The following is a 9639-nucleotide window of genomic DNA, read 5'->3' as shown; positions in this document are numbered from 1 at the left end:
GCAGAAAAGATGATAGTAATGGTAATATCCTACAACGGAGGGGACGAGGCAGACATGGGTTCGATCTCTGTATGTGGAAAGATCCCCTGGAGGAGGAAATGGCAACCCACTCCAGTATTCTTGCCAGTTAAATCCCATGGACCGAGGAGCCTGGCGGGCTACAGTCTATAGGGTCACAAGGAGTCAGACACGACGAAGCGACTTAACACACACACACAAATCGGTAATAGAGTACATCATTTACTGAGAGTGGCACCCCCAAAAGACTTGTTCACATTCTAACCCTGAAACCTGTGAATATGAACTTAATTTAGGGGAAAAAGGGCTTCAACATGTGAATTTTGAGGAGACACATTTCAGTCTATGGCAGCACCCCAGTCCAGGTTAATCATTGCCTTCTCTTCTGTGTATCTGCACACTCACTCAGTGGTGTCTGACTCTAGCAACCTCAAGGACTGTAGCCCGCCAGGCTCCTCTGTCCGTGGAAGTTTCCAGGCAAGAATACAGGAGTGGGTTGCCATTTCCTCCTCCAGGGCATCTTCCCGTCCATGAGGTCGAACCTGCATCTCTGGCATCTCCTTGGCAGGCGGATTCTCTACCACTGCATTCTCTTACTTGGTCACTTCTAGCATAGGACTCAGGGGTATCCCTAGGCATGACATTTGCTGCAACTTTCAAGCAACTAAAACCTTCTTTTCCTTTGCATTGAGGAAAAGGTCAGGTTAGAGCAGCCAGGGGCCTCTCGAGGCCGATTGGCACAGAGTGCAGCCCACTTAGAAGAAAGCAGAGCTAAGAAGTGGTTTGAGCAAACCTAGATCCAGCCATACTGAAGTATTCTAGGACCTTAAAGGATGTCTCAATTAACCTGACAATAAACGGACAATAAATGCTTTTGAAGCTGCATGTCTGTCACTTGCAACTCAAAGACTCCTGACTTAATAGACTTTGGTTAATGTTAATAGGAGGTGGAGACAGGTATCTGAACAGTTCTGCTTAGCTCTGAGAGGCTTTCCTGGGAGTAATCTTGAGGCTTAAGTCAGGAACCGTCTTCCCCTGAGTCCTGATTCCCAGATGACTTTTGAGTTCTGACATTTTTAATATCTTTACCCTTGCTCTCCTTTACTGGTGGTGGGAACAAGGAAGGTGCAATGAGTGTAAGTAAGTTAATTATTTAGAAATTACAAATTCAGATAATTAAATAAACGCTGATAACACCAGGGAGTGCTCCCTGTTATGAAACAAAACAAGGATTCCTGGACTGGGGGCCCAGCGTAGGCCCTGACAAAGGACCCCGCTTCCCCGGAGCCAGGTGCCGATGTTCAAAGCCCAGCTCTGCTGAAAGCTGTGTGACCCTGGGCAAGGGCTGAGCCTTGTCTGTGCCCCAGTTTCCTCATCTGAAAAGTGCGGCAAATAATAGGGCCCCTTTCCCAGGAGGACGTGAGGAGCCAGTGTGTGTAAAGGCTGTGATTGTCCCTCCAAGGCTGGCTCCCCCTCAATTCCGGGTCTCGGGGACCCACCGTCACCCCCATGGAGAGCCTCCAGCTTCCGCCGGGCAGCCCCCACCTTGTCACTTCCTCACACAGTTTTATTCCTTTTCAGAGCATTTTTCTGCTGTGGGACTTTTTTTTTTTTTTGCTTTCCTCTTTTTTAAAGGCCGTTAAGCTTTAGGAAGGGCATCATTAGCCTGGTCGATTTCGCCAACTGCTGTTTGACCAGCCCCTGGTCTGCCGCGCACACAGTAGGTGCTCCGCAGTAGGTTTGAATAAAGGACGGCGGCACCCGGGCAGGGGCCGCTTCCGCTCCAGGACCTGCCACGCCGCCAACACCCCGCCGCCGCGGCTTGCTGGGGTGAGGGGGGCGGTTTCGGGGGGAGGGCGGGCGGTGGACCGGCTCCTCTGCGCCCTCTCGCCCTCCTTCCTTTCAACGTCCGAGTGCAACTCTGTGAACACGGCTCCAGAAAGCTCCCTGGACAGGCCACCGCCCGGCAATCAGAGCCTTCCTATCTGCCTTCGGGGAGGGAGGCCCGGGGAGGCCAGTTGCCAGCGCGTCCTTAAGTCCCTCCCGCCGCCCCGCGTCGCTTGAAGGCGGAGGCCCGGGAGGGGGCCGACCCCGCCCGCCGGCTCGGCGCGCGGCTTCCAGACTCCGGCATTTCCTCCCCGCTAGCTGGCGCGGTCTCGCCTCCCCTCGGAAGAGGAAACTCCTGGGGCCGAGTAACGGGAACAGGCGCGGAGGGGAGCGGCGAGGGACCTCCGGGGGGGTGCCCCGCAGCTCCGGGAGGGCAGCCCCGGGTAGGCGGCGAGCGCGGCGGGACCAGAAGCTGGCCGCGGGCGGCGCTCCAGGGCGCGGGGCGGGGAGGGCCGGCGGGCCGGACGCCGCGCGCAGTCGGCACAGGGAGCGGCCGGGAGCCGGGGCGGGCGGGGCCGGCCGCTGCTGGAAGGAGCGCTTGAGCTGGGAGAGGAGGCCGAGCTGGAGGGCGGCTTTCCCCGGCCCGGCGACGGGGGAGCCGCCGCGGAGGCGAAGGAGACCGGGACAGTGGGGCTGCCCGGGCGCTGCGCGCATGCTGGGCCGGGGGCGCCGCCGGGGCTCGCGCCCTGGGCTGCTCCGCCGCCGCTGCCCCCGGCGCCTGGCATGTCGGTGCACTACACTCTCAATCTGCGCGTCTTCTGGCCCCTGGTGACCGGCCTGTGCACCGCCCTCGTGTGCCTCTACCATGTCCTGCGGGGAAACGGGGGCGCCCGAACCGAGCCCCCCGACGGCGCGGACGGCGGCTTCCCGCTGCTCAAGGTGGCGGTCCTCCTCCTCCTTGGCTACATCCTCCTGCGCTGTCGCCACGCTGTCCGGCAGCGCTTTCTGCCCGGGCCTCCCCGCCTGGGGGGCCACTCCGCCTTCTCGTCTAAACACTTCCCCGAGCCCAGCCTAGACATCTTGCTGGAGAGTTACTACGAGCATGAGGTGCGCCTGTCGCCGCACGTGCTGGGCCACAGCAAGGCCCACGTGAGCCGCATCGTGGGCGAGCTGGTGCGGGCTGGCCGTGCCCGAGGGTCCCCAGGCCCCATCCCCGGGGGAGCGCTGGCTTTGGCCTTCCGCGGAGACTTCATCCAGGTAGGGAGCGCCTACGAGCAGCATAAAATCCGCCGGCCCGACGGCTTCGACGTGCTCGTGCCGCTGCGCCTCCCTCCCCTGGTGTCGCTGGAGCCGCGGAGCCTGGGCGCGGAGCCCGAGCTGGCCCCAGCCTTCCACGGATGCTTCGTGTGTGCGCTCAAGGCGCCGCCAGGGGCTTCCGGCAGCCACTGGCTCCGGGACTGCAAACCCTTCTCCGACGGCTTCTGCGTGGATGTCCGCGGGCGGCGCCTCCTCTCGGCCACGCTGGTACTGCGCTGGTTCCAGGCGCATCTGCAGCGCTCCCTGGCCACCGTGCGCTACAGCCTGGAGGGACGTTGTCGGGTCAGCCTGACCCCGGGCGGTCTGGAGCAGCCGCCCACCCTACACATCTTGCCCTGCCGCACCGATTACGGCTGCTGCCGCCTTTCCATGGCCGTGCGACTCATCCCTGCCGTCCATTTGGGCGACAGCGTCTTCCTAGTGGCGCCACCGCCGCCGCCCTCGCCTGCCGGGCCCCTGTCGGAGCTCCCGGGAGGCCTGCGTGGCGATGCCCTGTGGGGGGTGAACACAGCGCGCCAGGAGCAGAAGCTGCTGAGCTGGCTGCAGGAAAGGGCCCCTCCGGGTGCCTGCTACCTCAAGTGCCTGCAGTTGCTTAAAGCTCTGCGAGACCTGGGCGCCCGCGGGCTGGACCCGACGGCCGCCGCGCAGTGGGGACGCCTCCTCTCCTCGTACGTGCTCAAGTCGGCGCTGCTGGCGGTGCTGCAGCGCGAGGGGGCTCCGGCACCAGGCTGGGACGAGGCGCACCTGGGCGAGCGCCTGGAGGAGCTAGTGCTGTTCCTCCGGGACTGCCTGCTGCGACGCCGGACGCTCTTCCACTGCGTCCTGGGCCCTGGAGGGGCGGCCACCGAGGTGGGCCCGCTACCCAAGGTACTGCGTGAAGCTGCCCCAGTTGACCTCCTGGCGGCTTTCGACCGGCAGTTTCGGGAACTCGCAGCGGCGCGGTTGCTGTCCACGTGGCGAAGGCTGCCCCAGCTTCTCCGCGCCTATGGCGGTCCACGCTACCTTGTCAGATGTCCGCCACCCCGGAGTCAGCGCACCCAAGGGTTCCCTGAAGATGAACCATAAACCCTGTTAGAGACCCCACCTGGTCCAGTGCTCCAGCAGGCCCACTCCACGGGTGGGGTGGGGATGGCAAGGAAGATGACCTGCAGAAGGGGTGGGAATATTCAGAGCGTGGCATCTGGCGGCTTCAACATCACCCCGGCTCCACCATCCAGATAATCATGGCATCTTCACACCCACCAGAGTGTCCTGGACGAGCTATGGAAAGACAGCCACCATCGGCAACTGAGAGTTGGTCCAAATGTTGGTTTGTGTGGAATGATTCTGTAGAAGGATTTAGCTTTTAGGGAGGTTCAGTAAAGCAAGAACTAGCTGCAGAAAAAGTTCCCTCTGCCAGTTGTTTAGAAGATCTCTCTTCCCCCCCCCCTCCCCAATTTAAAGAAGCTAATGTTTTTTGACATAACTACTTGGTAGGTCCTGGTTTCCTGATTGTCTTTTTAAAAATCTGAATCTTTCTCTACAACTGGAACTGTAATTCTATTGCAGGGGCTCATGTTCTGAAGTACAGAGTTTCCACTGTTCAGATAAATATTAATGTATTTTTAAAGGGTCCCATCAATGGTGTTTGACAGGATTGTGAAGAATTAAGTCACAGGTGCTGAGCGGCAGTCAAGAGTTGGTTAGTGAAACTTTCAGAGCAAACAGCACTTTATTGATCAGTTCTTTCATTTTGTGGTAATTGCTAGTGCCACGTGTGGCATCTGAAAGGGAGGCCAGTTACATTTGCTATGAAAAGAGGTGCAGTCTTGAAGAACAGGCTTGCTCAATACCCCTTCAGGCAGGCTCCGGGATGAGCACTCTTCAGCACCTGCTCTGAGCCACGCTCACTGCAGAGGGACAATGCTTCAGACAACACTGGTGAGGGCAGAAAACATGTTGAGTCTCGAAAAAGATGAAGCTCACTCTTTGCCTAGCAAGGTGTCTCGCCAGGGCTTGCTGCTGGCTAGAGAGAGAAACCTTTTTTGTTTGTTCATTTTGTTTTAAAGTCTTTTTAGCAAACTCCTTTTCTTTATGAATTTAATGAGATAGTGAAGAGGCAATGCCTGCTCTCGGCCAATCTCAGTGATCCTTAGTGGTTGGGACGTTTTTGCTCTGATTGCCCAAGCAGCCTTTTAGCAGCCCAAAGGCCACCTTTGAGAAGCAGTTGGTTCAGCACAGGTCTTGCAATGCATTTCGCTTAGAGTTCAGCATCTCTGGGCTCTGTGCTTAAAGATTAGTTATTTCCCAGTCCGTTGACAGAGGAGAAAGAGTGAAGGAGGGCAAGTTACGGGGAGATGGAGGGAGACAGCCCTTGTCAGCTGTTTGCGCTTTCTTTTCTTTGGGCATAAACATCACCAGGCTGAGTGTATTTTGCAGCTCGTCCATTCTGAAATCCCTCTGTCCTGCCAATTTTCTAATAGCTCTCAATTGCATCAGTCAACATAAAACTCACTTGAAGTTTAGAATGGGCCATCATCTGCTGAAGAGAAAATACAGTCAGTCCCAGTGATATACTTTAGGGGTCGTTTTTTTTTTAACTTTTTTTTTTTTTTTTATAACAGAGACTTTTAAAGGTAAAACTTGGAAGACAGAAGTAGTCACATGAATTAGGCCATTGTTTAATTTCTGAGCTGTTTGGAGGGAACTTTTAAAACTTTGTAGGGGCCCTACTTGGCCACTGTAGGAAAGTTGTTGTGAATAGATGATTTATAGGGAATCCTTCTCATCAGAGCTGCTGAGATTTCTTAGTCCATTGCAGTCTTGGACTGCAAGAGAATCAGTTGCAAATGTTGTGCTGTTCTTTGGGGTTGCACTGGGGACATTTCCCCTCCATACCACAAAGTCTTTTCTAGTTTTTGAGGTCAGTGTTAGGTCGGAAGGTACTGCATTTAGCAAAAGAATCAGTCTACCAACTTCCTGCAAAGATATAAACTGCACAGTGTTTTTTAAAATATACTTTTTAAATAAATTCCAAGAGTAAGTAGATCTTTATATAAATATATATTTATAATGTTTCCATACTCAGCTACAATTTCCCCTATAGTTGGGATAGGGGAAAGCGAGGCTATTGGGGGGGATTATAAAGCTTTAAAAGCTGAATTTTCCAAATATTTTTAGTTAAGTTGATAGGTTCCTTTTTTATCTGAATAGCATTTTGATGTTTGAATCTAGTAACATACTTACTGTTCTTGTAGTTTCCTTTTTTTTTTTTTTTTCAGGTTAATTACCCAAAGCCTCATCCATCCTCAAGACTTAAATTTTATTTTTTTTAATTAATGGGGCATTGTGTTTGTTAATTTTTAAACTATTAATGTTTTATTTAAATGCCATGCTGAGCAATTGTTCTCTGTACATGGTAACCAAAAACTTGGAGATTTCGATCAATTTTGATCAATGTTTAGTAATCCAAAACATGTACTGTGTACAAACGAAATAATATGGCATATTAGCCAGGTGTGATGGTTGCCCGTGGCACTTAAATTAAGCTCAATTCTGTATTTTATTTGGGCTCCATCATGTCCTTGATCTGAAATATATACATTTTTGGTGTATACTTGGTACTGGAGATTCATATATGCAAATATTCTCATTCCAGAAGGCTCAAAATTGTTCATGCTCTGAAAAAAAAGATTAACTGTCCAGCCAGTGTCTGAGGAAAATGTTTTGGGGAGATGACTCAGCCTTTTTGCCGTAAGACACACTTCAGTAACTCCCACTGACCAGTCTTGGGAGCCATGTCGAAATGCTTGTGGGCTGAGAGACGGAGATTTTTTTTTTGCAAAATGAAACTGAAGCTGAAAGAAGGGAAAACGTGAGTGAACAAAGAGAAATCTGAAGATTTCAGGAAGGAAGACTTAAAATGGATGTGAAAGGAAGAGCTGGGCAGAAGATTTCACTCCATGGGGTGAAATCACATGAGGGTGTGAGAGAGGTTTGGGTTAGGAAACACGTTGTTTAGATATGTGCTATTTCAAACCAGGGGTCGCAAACTCAGCAGCCTGCAGAAGCAAGACAGGGAGGTAAATAGGGGAGGGGTGGGTGGTGGTGGGGGTACTCTGCCCATCTTCAGGGGGCACATTGCTCAGTTCTATGCAGGGAAGAGGGTAGGGTGGTGCTGGAAATTAAAAGTCAGGATTGTTTTTTAAAAAGGAAGTTTTCTGATTGTTAAACAACATAATTAAAAAATATCCAAAACACATGTGGGCCAAAAATACATTTGGTTGAGCCTGGGGGCCACCAGTTTGCGACCCCTGCCTTACACAGTTAACCCCTCAAGTATGAATAAGGTTATATTTATTGTTATGGGTATGATGTTGTAATACGTGGTTGGGGGTGTGATATTTCAAGTCTATTTTCTCTCTCAGAACTAAGCTTTATTGTAGAAACAAACCCCCCAAATTAACATGGCCACAGGTAACACTTAACTTACAATTCCCAGGAGGATTCTCTATCCTAGAGCCGAAAGAGACAGACTGGACATCAGGCCCCTGGGGGCCAGCTCTTAGCATTTCCTTCGTGGTGATTTGGGCCTGAATTCCTTGGCTCTATCAGAGTCTGTAGATGAGTAATCAGGAAGGATTGTAGAATAACTTGTTTCTTCTCTATTTGTGTGTTATTCTTATTTTTAAATTAAGTATTGTTTTTTAGTAGTTTCCTAGCCTTTGGGATGATAGGTGGTGGCCGTGAACACCAGAAAAATATGCGGGGGCCTCCCTGCCAAGCTTCTTAGGCTTGTTACCAGCCCCACTATTAAGAGCACTGTTCTGATCAGATGTTTCTCTTTCTGACTCAATGGCTCCCACCAAAACTGACATCCTAGCTGGATGAATTAAACTAAGCCTTCCAAAGTGTTTCCTTTAACCTCAAGAAGTAAGTCACTTTTTCTATAAAATGTGGTTTTTAACCTTGATGATGATTTAATTTATCATATACACAGGGAGGAAGATCATTATTATCCCTCCCCAGTGGTGGGAAAATAAACTTCATGGACATTTCCAATATCCTTTGGGAGGGAAAAAAGTTCAGTGTTATCATTGTGGCGTTTGTTAATTTTTTCGAAAAAATGGCTTGTCTGTTTCTTAGACACTACTGTTTATTTTTTTTTATACTTTCATAGCACACGATTTGGTGGGAATAAAGCAAGTATAAGTTGGGAGAGGATGAAGATATATGTGATCATCTATACAGAGAGAATGGACTAAAACATGCAGCTAAATTACATGTAATCTCGTTTTTTAAGTATCAGATATTCAGGAATATTGTGAGCACCGTTTACTTTTTTTTTAAAGTGCCTTGATTCAGTCACTTGACTTTAAAACATTCCTCTTATTTTACTGTTATTTTTAGTGTGGATTTTGACCCTAAACTGTGTATTATGATGCTGTCTATCGGCTGCAGTCATAGCATATGTTTTGTTCCAATAACAGAGACCAAAGAGGTGATCAAATATGGTTCAGCTGCTACAGTTGTGTGATTAAAAGGTGCTTTAATCACACCAAATTTCCATGGCCCAAACAGCCAAGGCCAGCCATTTGTTTTCTATTTCAGGTTGAAGTAAATTTGCACTTTTAATCATATGGGTCGTTGGGGACCTTGTTCTTTCATACTTTGCTTTATTAATAAAGGAACTTACAGAAACCTCTGGACTGAACATCAGATTTAGAGAGAGTTCTCATATTCCGGGAGGGCGGCGTGTGGCTATACTGGCTTGTGATTCCTTTCGCAGGCCACGAGCTTTCAGCGAGTGGGTGTATGGGACGCTTTTCCACACAGCAAAGCTGGGATCATGGTACAGAATTGACATTGTGCACGGGTGGGGAAGGATGCCAGTTCATGGCTCTGTGGGCAGCCTGGGGTCTTGCCTTCAAGTCATTTTTTTAGCAAGAAGCTTCTGGCCCTGCCCCTCCTCTCTGCCTACCACCTCCACCCACTTCTACCCTCAGTTCGGCTCTCACACACCAAACACAACTCAAGTCTTGGCCTGTGGCTAATTTGTAGGTTAAGAATTTTGCCCAGAAATTTCTTAGCCCCTGCCCCCAGGCCCTCTCCAAATGGTAAACATTAGCTAATAAGAAAAACCATGAGGCTTCGCGAGAGATGGAATCTCAGAGGCCACATGGCACTCTTCAAAGTCTTCAGAGCCAGGTGGAAGTTGGCTAGTTAAACAGTGGTTGTGTAGAACACTTGCCTAAGGGAAAGGGGTGTGTTTTGATTAGTTTTCAGCAGTTAGTTCTTGGGTGGCTCCTATCCCCAGGGGGTGAGGACACAGAGGTAACAGATATGGTCTCTCATGAATTCACAAGACGCTGTGAGAGGCAGTCAGTTAAAGAAGTCATTTCCATGCAAAGTGGTGGGTGCTAGGTGGGAGGAGGACCTGGATGCACAGAAGTAGTTTCAGGGAGGGCTGCTTGAAAGAAGCGATTTGCAGTTGAGATC

General features: G+C 50.8%; 1 protein-coding gene across 1 annotated transcript; it reads left to right on the top strand.

The window, feature by feature from the left end:
• The first annotated feature begins 1821 nt into the window (after positions 1 to 1821).
• ITPRIPL2 (ITPRIP like 2) lies at positions 1822 to 8841 on the top strand. The gene has a single exon (XM_043455781.1). The coding sequence runs from the start codon at positions 2629 to 2631 to the stop codon at positions 4225 to 4227; it is 1599 nt and encodes a 532-aa protein (XP_043311716.1). The 5' UTR covers positions 1822 to 2628; the 3' UTR covers positions 4228 to 8841.
• Positions 8842 to 9639: the final 798 nt, after the last annotated feature.

The sequence above is a fragment of the Cervus canadensis genome, chromosome 32 (assembly GCF_019320065.1).
Source record: "Cervus canadensis isolate Bull #8, Minnesota chromosome 32, ASM1932006v1, whole genome shotgun sequence".
Lineage (NCBI taxonomy): Eukaryota > Metazoa > Chordata > Mammalia > Artiodactyla > Cervidae > Cervus > Cervus canadensis.
The sequence above is the reverse complement of the archived record's forward strand: the minus strand, read 5'-3'. Positions and strand labels throughout refer to the sequence as shown.